Source organism: Calidris pugnax, unplaced genomic scaffold (genome assembly GCF_001431845.1).
Source record: "Calidris pugnax isolate Ruff unplaced genomic scaffold, ASM143184v1 scaffold148, whole genome shotgun sequence".
NCBI lineage: Eukaryota > Metazoa > Chordata > Aves > Charadriiformes > Scolopacidae > Calidris > Calidris pugnax.
This window is the reverse complement of record NW_015090926.1, coordinates 2,655,482-2,675,255: the sequence shown is the minus strand read 5'-3', so window position 1 is coordinate 2,675,255 and position 19,774 is coordinate 2,655,482. Positions and strand designations below refer to the sequence as shown.

The 19,774-nt window shown below is 37.5% G+C and overlaps 1 protein-coding gene across 2 annotated transcripts in view; it reads right to left on the bottom strand.

Annotated features, from left to right (window-relative positions):
* Positions 1-19,774, bottom strand: part of EFNA5 (ephrin-A5) — a 217,405-nt gene that overhangs the window by 31,480 nt on the left and 166,151 nt on the right. For both annotated transcript variants that reach the window (XM_014951489.1, XM_014951488.1), the window contains one exon: positions 6,654-6,946. In XM_014951489.1, coding sequence (XP_014806975.1) covers positions 6,654-6,946 — 293 coding nt within the window. The remainder of the gene's footprint in view (positions 1-6,653; positions 6,947-19,774) is intronic.

Sequence of the window (19,774 nt, the reverse complement as noted above, 5' to 3'; positions counted from 1 at the left end):
TGCTCAAGATTTCTCAGGCACAAATACATTCACAGGTTTACAGAGAGCAAGCTCTGCAGCCACTGCTGCTAGGGATCCCAATACAGGGCTCTATGCTGTAGGATAGTGCATTCTTCAATGCCTTACAGCTGAAAGTCTTCTGCAAAACCCTAAATTATTAGAGAGAAGTAGTCCACATGCAGTATTCAATGATAGAGGCATTGAGTTACAGGAAGATGAGCCAGTACTACTAAAAGCAGATGTATCAGAAAACAAGTAAGAAGAAATCCAAGCTCATACCTTGACAACATCCCCACCTACAACTACTAAAACATAATGTATGTTAAGCTGTTCTGGTGTATTTTTCCCTGAACACATTTTGAACACCACTACGACTGAATTGTCAAGGCTCTTTAAATTGGTTAATATACTGCCATTCTGATTATCCTTCAAATAATTAAGATCATTTCAACCCCAGGAGATCAGCAACAGCAATGTTATTCCCCACATCCATCATCAGGAGCCTAGTTACTTTTGTGTATAGAGGTATGGCACAAGTGAGATTCTGATACACCTTCGAGCCATTCTTAATTCCATAAAGGAATGCTGTATCTAGCTGGCTATACCACCTGATACTTTAAATATTAAATATCCATGATGTAAAAGGGAAGCCAAGAAGATTTTAGAGGCAGTAAAATTCTCATTTGGCCAGGGACGTAGGTCTGAGGAAGACCTACTGCTTTCCTGAGGAAAAGTGGAAACATTTGGAAGTCTAAAGATTTTTCTGCAATTTTTCAGAATAAAGCACTTTTATGGATTTCTGAATGCTCTGTGAAAAATCTTATTCTATGTAAATCATATTGACTTGCCAGGAATCTTGGAGACAGGAGTATGAACTGTATGTGCCATTTTGAGCCCAGAGTCTTGTCAACCTTGTCTAAATAGCATGCATTACCAGGGAATAAAAAGTTAAGGTTATGGTGAATTCCTTAACATTCTCCTATTTTATAGCCTCCTCTGATATCAGAGGGTTAGGTAGATTAGGAACAAATTTGCTTATTTTAAATCAGAGCATTTATGAAAATATGGAGTTTAATGTTAAGTATTAACTTATGAACAAGATCATCAGTCAATTGCTCAGCATGCAGAAGTATTTTTTTATTGAGGAAATTTGGTTTTGGTCTACTGATTGCAGGCACGCATATAAACTGACTTCGTATCATGACACACACAGAGTATCAGCAGAGGAAGTGCTGCCTTGGTGAGTTAGACTGAGGAACAGGAAGACTAACATGCTGATGACATGAAGGCAATGAAGTACAACATTGTTATTCCAAATGTCACTGCTACGTTATTTCCACTTCTGTTGGCATCTGCTCCATGTTACAAAAAGCATACTTCCAATACAGCAGCTCATTAAACAGGTTTCAGTTTGCTCAGAAATCAAATTAGAACACTGTTACAGAGTTATAAGCGCTCAGATAATTATTAATAATACTCTCCACTTCTATGAGTTCTTTCATCCAAGGAATCTACATGCTTCACCTTATTAATCTCATAACATCACAGTGAAGTACCACTGCAAAGAGCCTCACCCACTACTGAAGTGCAGCCACCTCTGAGATGTTAAGTTGTAGCTGTTGAACATCAAAACTGATTTAATGCAAGGAATGATGAATGGTCCATCAGGATTTAAAGGGCTGTGTGTTATTCATTCAATTGTACTTCCAGCAGAACACTGGAATTTAAATACTTGCTTTTAAGAAAGCTTCAATGGGATTTTTACAAGAATCACAAATGTTAAAAATGACAGTAATCCATAGCCACCAGTAGGGAACATTTAGTCACTCTTAAGGCAGGTGTGTCACATATGGCCTTATCAAGTTCCTAATGCTCCTTGGAGGTCTTTTATGCAAGTTCTAAGCGAGCTATCTTTTTAATGTTTGTGATTTGATGATCACATAACAGCATTCAATTCATGCTTTATTATTCTACAAAATGAACTGGCCTTTGTCAAGCATGTTAGATGAGAAAGAAAAAAAAAAAAAGAACAAAAAACCCCAACAAAACAGAGGAAAGAAAACCCTGTCCCTCATCCTCTCTATCTGTGGGCACTCTCTCATTTGTCTAATGTTCAAAATTAGTACTTCAGTAGAAAGGAAAACAAATCACTGTCACTGGTCTTTGTACAAGGGTGAAGACCTTATAGGATATGCTCATGAAACAGCTTTCGAAGTTGTAGGTATCTACTATATCCCCTCCTCTTTTATATTTTTGTTGCTATCAGGATCTTAATGGAACTTGAATTTTTGAAGCACATGAATCCAAATCAACTTCTTTCAACTTGTTATCTGAAAGACATTCATTCCCTTTGAAAAACTCAAACAATAGAGACCAGCACTTCCATGGGTTCTCTCTTCATTTTCTTATATGGATTTCTCCTGAGTCCCAAATTACTCAACAGCTTTTAACGCTCCCTTTGAGGATTCTAAGAACACTACCAACGTCAAAATCTATTAGACACTGGCGATTGTTTCTGCTTTCTTTTTAGCAGGACCAGCACTTAATTCTTCTGATGCTTTCTAACAGAAATCAGTCCTTTAATCTACACACTAGGCTAAGCACAAATTCCCTTTCAAAGGTCACCTTCCTTGTCTGTCTAATATTATCACACACACACAAAAAATTTAAAGTATACATTTTATCAAACACTTTCAATTGCTTTGATTTCATTCAGAACATCTTGAGTGATTCTGGTAAACCAGCTATCAAAGCAGGATTCATAGCAGAGTGGCATGTCTGAGCCCACTGCTGTCAAAGTGGCATCAGTGTTTATAGTGATCAGATCTTGATTGAAAGGTTAATGGGAGACCTGGCAATAAACAATGTTTCCCCAAAAGAAAAGTGCAATTAACACACTAAAAATGTTTGTAATTCCCTCAGCATCCTTTAATAACGTTCTTTAGTTAACCTTCATTTTTTAGCTTTTGGTGCAATCCAGTATCTCTGGAGAGAGTTCCAAAAGGGATCTTCTGACCTCGTGTCTTCAAAAAGCAATGAGGAAACACAAACACCAGCAGTACCCACACTAACTAACACCTGTTGAGTTGAAGACAAACGGCCTTTTTTCACTTGCTGAAAGACAAATTCAGTCTTCGCTTTCAAAGCAAAATATCTACTACTCAACATTATACATTTTATGACCCTTTTTTTTCCCTTCCTTGCTTGTGTGTTCATCACCCCTTGCAGAGTAACCCACATTGACCCACATACCCAAACTTATATTCTCTTCTGAAGGACATTAAAATCACTGTCATACCGCTAAGTACTTAATTTCTGCTTTCTCTACATTTCATTTGTTTCTCTTTCAGTAGTAATACTACTTTGTCTGTTTTCAGGCTAACATACACTAAGCTGAGGTGAGTGCTTGCTAAGACTAAGTAAAAATTGAGACTTCAGGTCATGATCTATTATTTACTTTCCCCAGCCCCACACTGTGCACTCCCTAACTAAATAAGAGTTATTTTCTCTGTAAATATTTAATAACCTTTTCTTCTTTCAAAAGTAAACTCAATCAGTACTTGTTGACTGCACGTGGGTAATGTTGAATTCACCTCTTCAATATAAATTTGATTTTCAGAATGTTCAAATTCTTTTTTCTTGTATTTTCCTAGAATGAACATGCAAAGAAGGGAGATCCAAGTTCATCTGAGCAATATATGAAGGCAATGGCACAACAATGAAAAATGGCATTTTCAAAACCAACAGTTCAGAAAAAGAGACAATGATTGTTCTCAAATTACTTCATTTTCTGCAAATAATGGAAGCAAGAGGGGTAACTAATATCCTAAAAAGTTGAATGGTGAAGATTTTTGACAAAGCACCAGCTAAACACCTAACCAACCACTTACTATTTCTGTATTTCCAGTGGTCTAGACTACACAACATACTTTGTAACCCTTAAATAGAATATACCAGACTGATGCTACACAGTCAGCCTTCCCCCTCTCCTGCAGAGAGGGAGAAGTTTTCACATCTGCTGAAGAATGTTAACCCGGTGAAGCCGTAGTTTCTTTAACATGCAGATATAGGATGGTAACAAAGGCAGTCTCCATAGCCTGGACTAGAGCCTGCTTACAATTTTGATGGAGAAACAAAGAGTAATGTTTCACCATCTTGTTTCTTCAGCAAAAACTAAGCGAAAAACATTCCAGGATGGACAGCTCTCTCTTGAGAAGGTATGCATTAAATTGTTAACTTAGCATTAAGTTAAGAGTGCTTCCCTGCAACTGCTGTAATGCCAACCTTGATACTGTCCTCTGTAGAGTGAAGGACGAAAGCAAAAAATACTCAAGTTGCAGAAAAGGAGGAAAAATGCTTTTGTGTCTCTGAAACATGTCTAAAAAATTAATTTCAGTGAATACTGGGCCAATAAGCTACCAGTAAATGAACAACTCTTTGCTACTAATTCTTTTGCTATTTTACCTATCATTAAAAAAAAATAATTCCATCTAAATGCAGCTGAATATAATAAAGCTCTTCATATTTTAAAGCACTTTGGAACACTTATTTTGAAGAGAGCCCTTGACAGGTAAATGACTCATTTAAATGAATGTTATAGAAGATACATAATGATTTTTAGTGAAATATTGAATATAACCATGAGGAAATGAGGAAAACTAGGCATAAGCAACCTGGGTGTATTTGAATAATAATCTCTTGCTTGATAGTTCAATAGATTTTGTATGTTCTAACAATGAAGCTATTAGAAGACAGACCAAGCTGAGATTTCTCATATTTTTTCCTTCACTTTCATGTTTGGTTTTCACCTTTATTAAGTATATCTTTTCCTTTTGTAAAATTTAGAAAACCAGTTTCTTTTTAAGGCTTGCAGCCACTAATGGCAGCCCTTGGCTACATTTCATTGCAACCATGTTACGGCAAAGACTGCATTCCTTAGCTTAAGAATTCCTGCTTGTTTTACTGATGATACTCAGGAACTGAATAAAAACAAAACAAAACAAAACAACAAAAAAACCCAAACCACAAACCAACACCCCCAACCCCCCCCAAAACAAGCAAACATAAATAACAGAACAAAACCCCAAACCCAACATCAACAACAAAAACAAAAAAACACCAAAAAAATCCAGTGCCCCTGGGGAGCTTGATTTCAGAGTTTCGAATGACACAAAATTTCTGTTGGTGTGAATGAGAAGCATTTGTTAGTGACATGAGTAGGACTGGCCTACAGATTTATTTATCTTGGAACTTTATCCACTCCCCTCTGATATCTTTATGTGATTTCTCATAATCATAATAAAAAACAGTTTTAAGTAACACTACAGTTTGCTTCTAAAAATAGTAATAATCATAACTATTATTATTATGCTTCAGGACAAAACCAAGGCACTGTTCTTCTGATGCTGAACTACAACGTATTAGAGGTTTTTATCTGCTGGAAGAAAAATAAATAAATGGAAAACTGTCCACTAGTAACGTATTTCCCTGTAGATTTAGAAAGGGAAAAGAAAAATCTCAATGCTGAAGAAATAAAGCTTTAAATCAGGGATCATACATACTCAGTTTCTCTCGTGGAATGAGGTGGAACGACTGTTTCACAGTAGAAAGGCCAGCTACACATATGAAGGCAATATTTACTGGGACCTACAGTCTGTCTAAAGCTTTCAACTAACACTAAAAGTCTAACACTAAAAACAGAAAAAAAAATCTACTGCTGGAGCAGTCAAAACTTGTTAGAAGTGGAAGATTCAGGTAGAAAACAAATTGATGAAATAAGATCTTTGTTGGAGGATTAAACAAATGAGACAGGTGAAGCAGTATCAACTGCACAGTGGAGTCAGGGAATCATCTTGCTTCACCCATGGGTTTTTAACCTCCTCATGTTTTAGCCCCAGATCTTATCCTGCGTCTCGCCTCCGTGGAGGAGGGTGTAGAGCTCTGGGAGGGTGATCCCCACTGCTTCAGGGAGTGGGCATGAAGGTGTGTGAGCCCATTCACACCCCCCTGCTTGCCGCCTACACCCCTGGCACCCCACATCATCCATCCTGACAGAGGCGGCTCACCCAAGAAAACAGGATGGGGGAGGAGGGAAAGGAAGGAAGCAAAAAGGAGCCAGTTGGCTTGATGCTAGCACTATTCACCCTAAGAAATTACAACCTTAAATACCACTGACTATGGACATCAACAGCAGCACTACTTACAAACTACACAGACATCACTTGGGTGGTAAATATTACAGATACAAGGGTATTTCATCTGAGCAAATAAGAAAATCCAGGAGTTTCACATGCAAAGGATTAATTATTTTTCCTCATATTTGGGGACAGCTTCCATCCTACCCTTCTTGTCCACTCCCCCTCCTCCACATCAGAGTGCTGAAATAAACATAATAGTGTCTCTTGCTTTAAAAATCAACCACAGTTCAATGAACAGGTTGACATGCTATCTCATATGAGAAAAGAAGCTGTGATTTAATCTTTTTCACTAGACAGATTCCTAGCTAATATCCGGGGATAGTTAAGCCTGCATTCACTGTAAAACATCTGCATTATATACTTTTTGGCCTTCTGTATTTCCACAGAGCATAGGTGAAAAATTAGCTGGGTTTCTTGTACCTGCTGTACAACAGTGGTAAATCTCTATATACTCACAGATGTAGAAATATTCCCGGCCTGGCCTGAACTCAAATCCTAGTGAGAAGGGCGTGAAGAGCTGGAACTTCTCTGAGAACTTCAATGGTCCATTCGGGGAATGTGGCCGATTACACTCCCACCTCTTGAAGCCTTTGGAGGTGTGATCACAGGAGCTGTAGCCATCAAAGTTCACCATGTAGAGAACATAGCGTTCGGTCTTATCTTCTGGCACTGAATCTTCATAGTGAGGGCAGAACACATCTAGGTAGTCATTGATGCAGACATCAATGTGGTAGTCACCCCTCTGGAATCTGAAATCACAGGAAGAGTTTAGACCTAAGCACAGTTAACTCAGGATGACCTTGTTGCAGGGTAACTTTCTCATAAAAGGGGCATCACTAATGGCACTTCATTTCACTCCAGCCATGCATATTCACTCTCAAAAATAACCCTTGCAATTCCCCAGAGCTATCAGAAACTGCTTATGCAGGACAATGATCATATGACCTTCTGGATATTGGTTTTGCACTCTTCTCTTACTAAATGAGCCTGTTGCTAATGCACACCAAGTTATAGGCTTTCTTTCCCTATGGTTTATTGAGTAAAAACAAAACAAAACAAAAACCCAACAAAAAATCCCCAAACCAACCAAAACAAAAAGCAAAGAAAGTGTCTGCTTTATTTGGTTGTGGTCTTTTTTTTTTTTTAATTGGAGAAAGAAGAGGAAACAAAGAAGCCAAAGCTGTATCAGCCTCCCCAAATCAGTGTCTACATAAACATCTACATATGCATGCAAATAAATAACCCAAACATATCCTCTTCTCTGAATCAGGCAGTAATCACCCCTGTGCTGAAAGCTGATTTGACTGCAAGTACTTACAGTTACTACAAGAGCACAAACAGGTTTCCTCTTTCTTCATGAATAGCAGCAGTTTGTCAAGATGCAAAGAAAAGCCTGCATCGCTTTTTAAAGCTATTTGGAAAACGTGCATCTCCTTTGCCAAAAGTACACAGTGGAGACATGGTTCTGTTCAGATAAAAAGATTCTGAGATACGAATTATCAGCACTCAGCCTAATGTGACAGTTCTGAATGAGTGCCAGCTGAGAAACGCAGCACAAGACACTGACCTGGATGCACCTTATTATTACTATTATTATTATTGAGGACTCATTAGAGATGTGGGATTCTTGTTTTGTTTGGGGTGGGAAGGGTGTCCTTTTTCTCCCCTCCATTTTTCACTTACAATACTTCTCTAATGCCTACCACAGTATCTGGAAGACACTATGGGAACGAATTCACTGCCTCCATGGGAGCTTATACCATGATGGATTTTATGATTCCATAAACTGGTTCTGTACATCTATCAAACTCCCTGGGGCAGCCAAAGAAACCAACCACTGACCTACTCCACTTCAGACTGACTGGGCTACTTGTAGCTTCTCTCTTTCACAGCTGCAGTTGTCAAGTGTAGCACAGAGCAATAAAAAGGCCATGACAGATTTGACTATAATACTTCTTTTTAGCTGAGGGGCATATTTTAAACACCTGATGGGCTTGAAATCTGCCATCTGGATCCTTCTATCTAATTTCAGAGAAAAAGCAATGATCTGCTGGCCCTCCAAGGATAAATTCAGAGCAAACTACACCTTTTCATATCCCTACAATAATTTAACTTCAATAAAATAGCTTTTTAAAGGGGAAAAACTGAACACGCATCAAAGCATGATGTATCTGTACAATTTCAGCCAGTGCACTGCCTCACAGTTCCATTCTGTAACACGGAAAAGGCTCTCAGAACCACAATTCTTCCAGGAGAATTTACATGTATCTAAATCATTAGTTAAAATATATTTCTGTATTGCAGTGCTTTGAAAACCTGGAATAGATACTGTCTTAACACATTTGCAAAAATGTATTGTTTTCAAATTGGTGTCTGTTCTCTGTATCAGTTAACAGTATGCCATTTCTTACAGGCAATGAAAAAGAGCATCTTACAAGTTATGAATAGGAAAGCCACATTCTGGCAATGATATCTCCAGCTTATTTTTTTAATTAAGGTTTTAGTAAGTAAAAATGAACATATACTTTTATCTATATGCATGTGTCTGTGTGTGCTTGCTTTTTATTAACCTTGCGGGTGATAGAAAATACATTTTTTTCAAGGGATTCTCAAGGTTACCTCTTATATCAGCCTGTGCCTTCACAATAATGCCCAATTACATTTTGTGACAGAAACAACGGGCTTTCAGAACTACACTTATGTAATTGTAGACATTCAGGATCAGAGTGGTCTCCTTAAAATTAGATTTTTACAACACAAACAACTTTATGTGAACTGCTTCGCCACATTCTCTTTAAGTCAATGGAGAGAAATAGGAACTTCTCAAGTCCAATTTATTGGGCCTGTTTAGGCCCAGGGTACACTGGAATGAGACAGATCACACTGCAGAAGCAGCTATTTTTCTCCTTTTAAAAAAGGAGTATCTAGACAGAAATTTCCCAGACAGTCTGTACTCTAAATGGCTTAATTTGAAGGGAAGAATCTGACTGCACAGTCTACGATCACAGAGATGATAAATACAAAGAGATAGAAAACGGCATTTCTGATCACACCTTAAATCTGTGTTAGCAATGAAATCAAACTTGTATTCTGTAGCAGTGAGCAGTTCTACCCAATACTGCACACAAAGAGCTCACCTGACTCCCTTTTGGCAAAGTCCCCTGCTGTATTCTCCTTAAACAAACAAAACCACAGCACAACTGTCCTCTTTGATCACCGGTATTTCAGTAGTCTCATTCTTATTTCTGCTTCCCTAAGTGCTGAAGCAGTTAAGTTTCTTAATTGCCCCAGCACACCCTTGCCTGTCAAACAGGTGGAAAGTAGGAAGCAAGTGCTGCCAGCAAAGCAGGTCTGAGGGTGAAGCACACAACCAAGACCTTTTTATCCCAGTGTCCTTCCCTCCCTGCTCCCCTGCTCTCTCAATATTTTCATTCCACAGTCATTTGCCGTGGCCAGAAAGTGTTTACATTTACATGTCTAAAAAAGGGAGAAGATGGTGCCTATTTTAAGCAATCTAAACTGGCCTTTAGCTGATATAGCTGGCACAGCAGTGAAACCTGCTCCAGGGAAAACATGTGCCAAGGTATTTTATCAGGCCGCTCTGAGTGAAGTCTCTTTACTCTATATAGTAACAGCAATACTGAAAAGAGATTATAAGCTGACTAAGAAGCAGAAAGCAGGTATTTATTTCCCTTCTTGTAATATCTTGAGTCAGTAATCAAAATCTCAGCATGTGTACTGAAGAGATGTAGAACTAATTTTATTTTTGCAAAAGAGGCCACAACATCTCCAGCATGCCATTTGGAGTGAACTGAAACCATTCTCGTTTCTCCAGCTACAAGGCAGTACGTTGTATTTGCTTCTCAAAGAGGAAACACAAAGGCCTCTAACCTGAACAGAAAGGTAAGGGATGGCCATGAGTAACTCACAAAAAATCATCAGCTCAGACTCCTCAAAGCTATTAAAGGAAACACTTCAGAAACACATTTCCAAGAATTTTAAACCACATCCGAGAGGAAAACACTTAACATTTACAGGCTTTAAACCTCTTATTATTAGTGTAATGTCATGTGTTAGAGTGAAATGAAAGTTCCACTTCAAATGAAAGCATATATCAGTGTTGAGCCACCTTCATATGTCAAAGAGCACAACACGTAAAGAGAAGGTGGAATCCCTTAACAGATACATTTGTAAAAAAGACAGGAATAGCAGATCTCCTATTGACTGCATCTAAGGTTTTAGAAGTTTGTACCTTTCACCAGTCCCATTCAGAATAGAAAGCTTGTTTTCCTACACACTCTAGTAATGCTACTGATGTACTTTTCCTTTTCTTAATTAGGTCTTCCTCCTGTTCTGTAAGATCCTCATCTGGACTGCTATGCCCTTATGGAACAAAGCAATAACCAGGATCTTTATATAAATTGCACTACAAGGAAGAAACCAGTCCTATCTATGCTTTGCACAACAGAACACGTGTGGTAGAAACCACCCAAAAAGGGTTCTTCAAAAATCCGACAGGATCTACAAACCTTCTTGCAAATAATGTAATTTGTCTCCATGCATTCTGGCTTACACACAGCAAAACACAGCTATTCTTCAAACATAATTAACCTTTGCTTTGTGTCAGGTGGCATTCAAACAGTGTCTCAAAAACCTGCATACTGCTTGGCTATCTATTAGGCAGCAGGGCTATGAAAGCCATTTTGAAGACAGAGACAAATAGTTAAGTAGCTTCTAAACCTAAACATTTCCATAGCCAAAAACCATCAGCTTTCTACACAAAACTTGCACACTGCTTCCAGCAAAGACAGTCATATGAATGTTTCTGTGCTCAAGTGCCACTGATGAAATATCCAGGTATTCAGGACACAGAGAAAGAACTTCACAGTAATTTTAACCACAGAAACACAAGACTGGCAAAACATTTTCAAAGTAATTAATGCCTTCCGTATTCTGTTTATCCAATAACACAAGTGAAAGTACATAGTCTGTGTGCATGCTTCTCATCATCATTTTAAGTTCTGAAGCATATGTGGCTTGTATTGAATTTAACAACTTTGCCAGTCACAGAAACAAGTGATGATTTATTTAAACAGATTTTTAGAATACAACAATAGTTTATTTGTTTTTTTATTTCTTCCTTTCTTTCTTGGAATAAACACTATAAAAATCCAATTTAAGAACAGCACAAATAACACTAATTGCCCATTATCATTTAGATAAGAAATTTCAATAGCTTCTACTTGTTGCTTCCCATACAAATTTATTAGTTATATTCTTTAACCCTTCCTATAAAATTGACACACCAAATGCTCTACTTCAAGGTAAGCGTACTGGAAAACGTTCTTTTTACTATGTCAACCTTCCTTTATTTGGAGTCTGTTCTGTCAAATGCATGTGGCAAGGCTTCTTGGGGAACCAGAAAAGACTTCAAATAACCGTTCTAACAAGGAATTATAAACTTCTGGTCTTTAGTTTGGCATCAGAAGGGATCAGATGCAAATGGCCCCAATTCTCTGCCTGGAGCCTGCAGAGCCTATAACACCAATGCAGAGAGGACACCGCCACCACTGAATGCCTCACACCAGTTGCCTTGCTCTCAAATGATAACCTGAAATCCAAAGCAACATCAGTAAAATTCACTGAATCAATGTATTCTACATACAGTTCTTCAGAAACAGCACAGCAAAGTTACTTATTCTGTTTTCTAAGGAAAAAAGGCTTCTGTGAGCGGCACATGTGCATACGCCTGAAATTGCTGGTCACGCAGCTCCTCCTTTTTACTTTCACAGCCAGTAAGTCAATTTTAACTAGATTTAATGGAGATAGACAGGTCTCAGAGATAACCCCATTCCGACAAGTATCATGAGAAAAGAAGCCAGGTGAGGACATCCCGTAAGTATGTCAACAAAGGCCAAGCCACCAGTAGATTAAATATTATTAAAAAATATAAATATCTCTCACAAATACTCTAGACATGGGAGAAACTTCAACTGGAAAAATACAGAAATATTTGAAATTGAAAATGAAGTTTATTTCTATTAGCTAGTTATTAAACTATTTGCTTAAAATTATCAGTAACAGAGAGACGAGTATAAAGTAGATACTTGTATCTGCAATAACACACAAACCCCAAACATTTTCTGCAAAACATTATATCTTTTGAAAAGACAACATTTTAAATGCTCTTAGGATGTGATGATGTCGGTTATTTACCATTCCACACTACTGAGCTTGCTCACAGCTTTTTGCCTCTGTTTAGGTGGCAAGCGTAGCGTGTTAGACCACCCCTAGCTTTACTCATATATACAGCAGGGTAACTTGTGCCTCGTTATTCTTTTAGACCGTCCAAGCCCCCTCATTTCAACTAACTTAAAGCTGTTATGTGCGATGGGGGAAATCTTGTGGTTGTTAATTATCTGAGGGGTTGTGGGATTAAGTGTACCATTTTGCTGCAGATAATTTTAAAGATGCTATTTCTGTGCTACACAAAAATAACCTCTTTAACGCTTTTCTACACTTTTTACTGGCTTTGTCACAACATTTAATAAACTCTGTTCCCATAGCTCTGCTGACATCAACAATGATTCTGATGCACAAACAATGAAGTAATCAAAGAGCTATTTTAATTTTAGCTCTATTCAAACCAAAAGAAAGTTCAACATTTTCCAGATGCTAAGAGAAGTGAGTTTTCTAACAGTAGCAAGCCAGTGACATTTCAGATCCCTAGCAGGATATTGCTACCCTAAGCAAGCAAACAAAAAAACCCTGTAATATAAAGGAGCTGTCTATGACCTTTTACTTTTTAGGTTACAGTTTCACAAGTTAAGACAATTTCAAAACACCATGAGAAAACACTACGTCAGAAGCAAAATACTGAATGACAAAACAAAAGAGAAACAACTAATCAAGGCCGTTGTTCAAAAAAACAGTATTCAAAAATTATGCCAAGAAAAGACTGCAAGTTAAGTACACAATGCAGAAAGAAACTTATTCTCTTGTCATTAAGTTCTCTATTCAATTACCATTTATTGGAGTAATTAAACACTGGGAAAGGATGCCAGGCTAATTGTTAGATTATGATAATTACACAGCTTTGCTGTGCTACAGCTGATGAAAATAAGATGTGGTCACACACACTCAGCTAAAGCTTCTCTGCAATCATCAGGCTTCCATGGGAAACTTATTATTATAATAAGACCACTTATTACTAGTTGATTATCAATCAGGCAGAGAAACTTATTATTTGTAACCTTCATTTTATTCTCCCACCCATTCTGCCGGAACAAGTCTCCCAAAAGGTTGCACCCAGGTCTCTGCTTTCAGCTGGCTCCCTTCCATCACAATTACACAGCTGAGCAGAATCAGGCTCCTGCACTTGAAAGAGTTCATCAAACTTCAAATTACTGTTTCACAACTGGCTGCAAGAGCCTCTCACATTTCTTGAAAGACCTGAGTGATCTCCCTGCATTTCACTTCACATGCATCTGTTGGAGATCTACCTTCCTTTTTTTATTCCACCTCTTGTCTGGGAAATTTTTCACACTACTTGGATGAGTCCAAAAGCAAAAATGACAAACAAATGAAAATCAGAAAGAACAAAGCTGTGTTAAACTGGATTTAGGAGTAAAAATGTCAGTTTTATGTGGCTTTTCTCCCTGGAGAATCTCGTGCCTTTGCCCCGTCTTATCAGCCAACAGCTCAAGAGAGACATTGTGCATTCTTATTTGGAGGGATGCGGCTATTCCTTGTTAAATAACAGGATTCTGATCAGCTACCATTGTATCTGGTACTTCATACTGCCTATTTAAATGAGACAAACAAGTGATCTACTACAGGGACTACAACATGGGAAGAAACATGAGACAAATCAGTTTGAGCTAGCATTTAGGTTTTTAAAGAAAAGAATTTGTTAAGCACAGAGTAGCTCTGAAGAGTCAAAGAACATTTGGCCAGAACAGAAGAAATTCACCAAAAATACCAAATTCATGATAATTATTTTTATTCTGTGCTGATACAAAAATTAAACCTTTTGAAATGTCAGAAGCACCTGCCCCTACATAGGCAATTGATCTGGAAACTGTCAGGATAGGCAAGTTTCCTAGGACAGGCCAAGGTTTACACCATCGGTGAAGTAGCTGCTCAAGCTTCACTTTCTCAAGCTTCATTTTTCCCATGCTGTTGAAGTTTACAGCTGTCCTGCAGGTGACCACTTACAACCTTTTAACTCTCTTAATTTCCAGAACCAAGAAACCTCCCCAAACACTGCCTCGTAGAAATCTTTAGCTTTCTGGAATCAAAAACCCAGAAACCAACCCTCCAGTTCAGTTGGTTTGTTTGCTTTCTTATAAAACCTTATTGAAAAGTTCTTAATGTGCTGAAATGCATCCTTTGCAAAACAAAGAAAGCCTACATCCAGAAGGAGAAGGCTTTTATTAGCAGAATCATGGCAATAAAGACTGCAAAACACAGGAGGAAAGCAGTAGGCTTGAACAGGAAAGGGATATATCATATTTAAAATATAAGAGTTCTTTGAATGACATATGTTATGTTACTTCCATTAACCTGGAAGACTTGAAATACCTTTTTTTCTGATTCTGTTGCTGAGCAAAAATTTCAGTTGCATCATAACAGCTAACAATGACATTGAATTTAAAGCATAGACATATCTTTTATTTATTTTTATGCTTTAAACGCTCTTTAAGAAATAAATTCTGCAAAATGTGTTTACTCCACTTACTGTTAATAATTTCCCCCTTACACTCATAACTGTGTTTATTTGTACAGCTGGGTCCTGTATTGACTTTTTATAGCTGGCACTGCAGAATGATATATGTTCAATGATAATACAAACATTAAAAAAAAGAAACTAATTGCTCTTCCCTGAGCAGATATGAGGGAGGGAGAGAATAAACAAATCAACATTTATTTCCCACCTATAAATCTGAGTACTCCAGAGATTCTCGAGTACAGCAACACCCTCACCCACTTAACTTCCCATCATTCTGCACCTCCTAATCGATAAGCTGGACATTTTTTCATTCTGTTTATTAAAACTGTTTCCTCAGACTCTGCATTTGTAGAATGTGTTCCAGGCTGGCACACATGAATGTCACCTGATCTCTCAGATTTTTATTTCACTGCAACTTCTGAAGCAAAGCACTCATTGCATCTTGGGGGCTTCAGTGACACAGTCATGCTGTGGGTGATAAAGGGGTACAACAAGTCACAGCATTGCTCCTGAAGAGGTCAGGCTTTCATTCTCAGCTGTCCCAGCTCTGATAGCCTTAATCCCCATGACTACACATTCTACCTGGCTATTGATTTTCCATTGCTGTGGGCATTTAACTTCCTGAGATGGATGAGGAGAGAAGGAGGGAGGGAAAGGTAAAGGAGGAGTTACTATTCTGTCAAAGGCATCACTTTGCCTTACGGGACAAACTTCAGTGTTGAAGACCCATGTAACATTATCTGAAAGGTACCACGCTCACCCTGATACTAAAGGCAGCCTGAGATTTGTTCGGAGCCTCTCTGCGCTCCGTGAATCCAAAATGTCTGGGCTGAAGCCAGTCTCTTTATTATGTTGATTTATGGACACAAGCTCATTACTTGTGTTCACATTAGTACTACTCTGGAGTTCACCAGCAACATTTATCCCACTTTATCTGAGGTGCAATGAGAAGAACTGGTAATTACTACTCACGTATTTTTAAACATGGTCACGAATACCATCCACACATGACTCTCCATTTGTCTGCTTTAGACACTAACACCACACAAGATGTCAGCTTCATCTTTTATTCCACATTTTTGCTTGAAAATACAAAACCTACCTCATCTACCTCTGGCCTATACCAGCAAAACTGCAGTTTGCTGATTCATTATCATATGTACCTGTCTCAAAAGTGCAAGAAAGTCTTACCTGATCTCTGCTGGACTAACACTTTATTATCAGAAGCACTTGGGAGAAAATAACCTATTCAGAATTTAAATTCTTAAAAAACAAAACAAAATAATAATAACAAAACCCCATGGGTAGGAGTACTACTAAAGAGTCTGAACTGGACTCTTAACAACATGTGTTGACCATGTGTCTAACCCAGAAGACACAGTCTGTCAGCCTTGATGGAATGTGATTCTGTGACTGGTATTTGCTAACCCTGCCTGAGGCATGTGCTGACATCTGTTAATGGATATGGAGAACAATGCCCTATCTGCAGAAAGGTCTTGCTTCTCACACACACAAAATGAAAGAAAAGAACACTTGCCCAACAAGGATGTTGACCTGCACACTGAATAATAGAGATAAACTGCAGTCTGTTTCCATGAGGAAGTGTACATAATGCAAGTCAGCTTCACAAATTTATTTTCCCACTAATATATTAAAAGCAGAGTGATGGCTAACTCATATAAACTGAAAACGCCATCTCTTCCATACTTGTAGGGAAAAACATGCATCAAATTGCACCATCAATTTGAAAAAAGTGCCTATCTGTCACATACACACATACCCTTGCTGTTGCATTAGAAATGCTTTTCTCTGACATTAAGCTATAGCATTTTATTTTTAATCTCTCAATCTGTCAACAAACTTAATTTAAAATATTTTGTGATCAAACTAGCATTTGGAGACTCAGTTACCCTAGTAACCTGTAACTGGTAAAATCTAACCCTTAATTTCCCAATATGTAACTGTATAAAATTAAACTAATCCTCAAGATGTTTCACAGTATTTTTATGTTTAATAAAGTTTGTATGTTTTAAGAAGCTATGGTCGTAATCTGCATTCTCCAGCTAGAAGGAATGAATCCAGATGTAATATAAAAATGCCTAAGCAAAATGTAAAGAAAAAAACAACAATAAATCACAGATCCACACAAACAGACCCAGAAACATAGCAAGAAATTCCAATATCAAATGACAACTTGTTTTTAACATGAAAAACCTATATATTCAAATATGTTCTCAAAAGCTATTTGAACTTGTTCACGTGAAAACAAGTTAGAATAGCCAGCAAGTGCATAAATATATTTGCAGACAATTTGCTATCACGAAAAGTGGGCTTCAATCAATAAATTTATTTCTCGCTACACTATTGCCTTGTGTTTATTTAAGAGACCCACAGGAAAAATAATTTCCTTTCCTGACGTAAAAACAGCATTTTAGAGAAAGTTCTGTGGAGAAATCTAATAATTTAACCATATTCCTGTTACCCTTCCATATTAGTCTCTCTCTTATGCTCAACAAACTAGCAAAAGAAGAACAAGCAGAGTTTTAGACTACAGACTGCAGCAGCATCAAGTAGCACAGCTATTATTAATGTTAGAATTTTTTTCTTTTCATTCCTGTAGTTTCTTCTGAAGACTTATAGCACACAGATTATAAAATTTTCTATCAGGTTTAATCCTGATACACATGGTTTCTGAACAATAGGATGTAAAATGTTTTTTCACCTAGATAAATTTATTTTAAGCTTTGTATATCATATGAACAAGATAGGACCTGATCCAAACTGTTTTCCCTGTATACAAATATGATCTGAACAGCTTTGCACTATAAACTGACAATGAGTCCGTAAAACACCAAAGACATTGCAAAGATTACAATCAGATGGACAAATATTTTTTTTAATAACTGAATGAGATTGACAAATGTTGTAATTCAATACAGTTTCTATATTATTCCCCCACACTCCTTTTCAAATTATGAAGCTCCCATAATGTGGTTCCTGTTTTGGAATTATTCTTTCTTCAAGAGTGACAGAAACAGTTTTTCGATATGTATGAATAAAGCTTGAATTGATAAAAGGTGCAAAACCTGCTCGTTACTTTTAAATGCATGTGGAATATTTTTTAAAAGGGGAAAAATTAGAAAAAAATGCATTGCTCTCAGATCAATCGGCTATTTCAGAGTTAAAACTGAAGCTGTTCTCTTAATTTCCCTGTTGCATTTCTCCTAAAAGTGTTTCCAAATTAATCTTAGATGAATTCTAATCTTCAACCTGTAGTGAAATCACTTCACTCACAACTGAATGATGATCTTGTCTGCATAAAACATAGTAACTATTTTTAAAAGTACAGACACTAAGGTTTAAGATAAGAAGCAGAGAATATCACAGACAATTAAAACAAAGGTTTCTTCCCCTGCCCTCCCTTCTTCTTCCTACTTCTTACAAAGACAGAAGGCAGGTGTGAGGAAGGGACTGCACAGGTCTAGCAAGAACCATTATTGCCTGTTGGGAAGCCTTTGCATCGTTCCTTAGATGTTAAAGTGAATTATTGAGCAAACAAACTATTTCTTCCTTTCATTCTTACTCTTAAGTACTAGTTTAGTAATAAAGAAACATAACAAACCCTAAAACTCAAGAATGAAGTGTTCATAGCTTGAGCACACGGTTGGGGCATAAACACATAAACTGAGGCTAAAGATCACATAAAATTTAGACCAATTGTGTTGGGGAAAATCCTGTTACAGAGCATCAATGTTAAAAGCAATGACAACAGTCACCCTGGGCCACAGCAAATTGCCATCAGGGCCAACAAAATACTCTGAACATTGCCAACTGAAGATGTCTAGACTGCACTAAATACTCATAGTCATACCTCCCCAACATATTCTCACAACAGTGACCAATCTTTTGCATAACCAGAGGTTTGTGCCCTTTGCGCTTAACAGATATGCAGAGAATGACGGGTTTTTATTCATGAATTCATCTGATTATTTTTTCAACCCCTGGAAACTTTTGGAATTTGTGAACTACAGTCTGCAGACACTAAGCTGTACAGCTTGGTTGCCAAATGGAAAAGTATCTACTCCTCTGCGTTTCTGAGCCTGACACCTGACAATTTCTGCCACGACACAATTTGTACCATGAACTTCATAGCTAAGAAAGTAATTTATAATCTATGATGCTGCATTGCTTAGAAGAATGTTAAGAAATGATATAGCAGATTATAAGTGTCTAACCAAATGCAGTATTCCTCAATTTTTTTCCCAGTAAACATTTTCACCTTTGCTATCTGTAACAGTCAGAGGCAAGAGTGCACCTGGACAGCCCCTCAGAGACAAGAGTTTTTTTTGGAGACAAATTTACTCATTGGAGAAAAAGTAAATCTTGATTTTCATTGTCCCTGTTTGCAATTTTTGTCAAAATAGACACTTACGTAAAAGAATGTATTAAAATCTCTGTTTAAATGCATCTCACCAGCTCTCCAAGGAGGCTGCCCAATAAAAAAGTCTAAACAAATTAAGGCTGCCTGCTTTTCTACTGTCTGTAATACAAGTTTAGCTAAGGACTGGCAGAGACACAATACAGATCTCAAGGTTTGTCCTTTCATTTTGTACATTCTGACTCAAAACAAAATAATACAACTGAAAAATCTTTTGTTGCACTTCAAAGATATGTTAGACTTTTATATTGCTCAGCTTATTCTGTGCTTTTAGGGATGCACACTTCATAATCGGATGGTCATGTCTTCAGGAACACTCTTGTACTCAAGCAAGCTCAAGCTTGCTTTCTAAGGTTGTTGAGAGGTTATCTATGCCCAAAGACATGTTGCACAAATTTTACAGCGAAG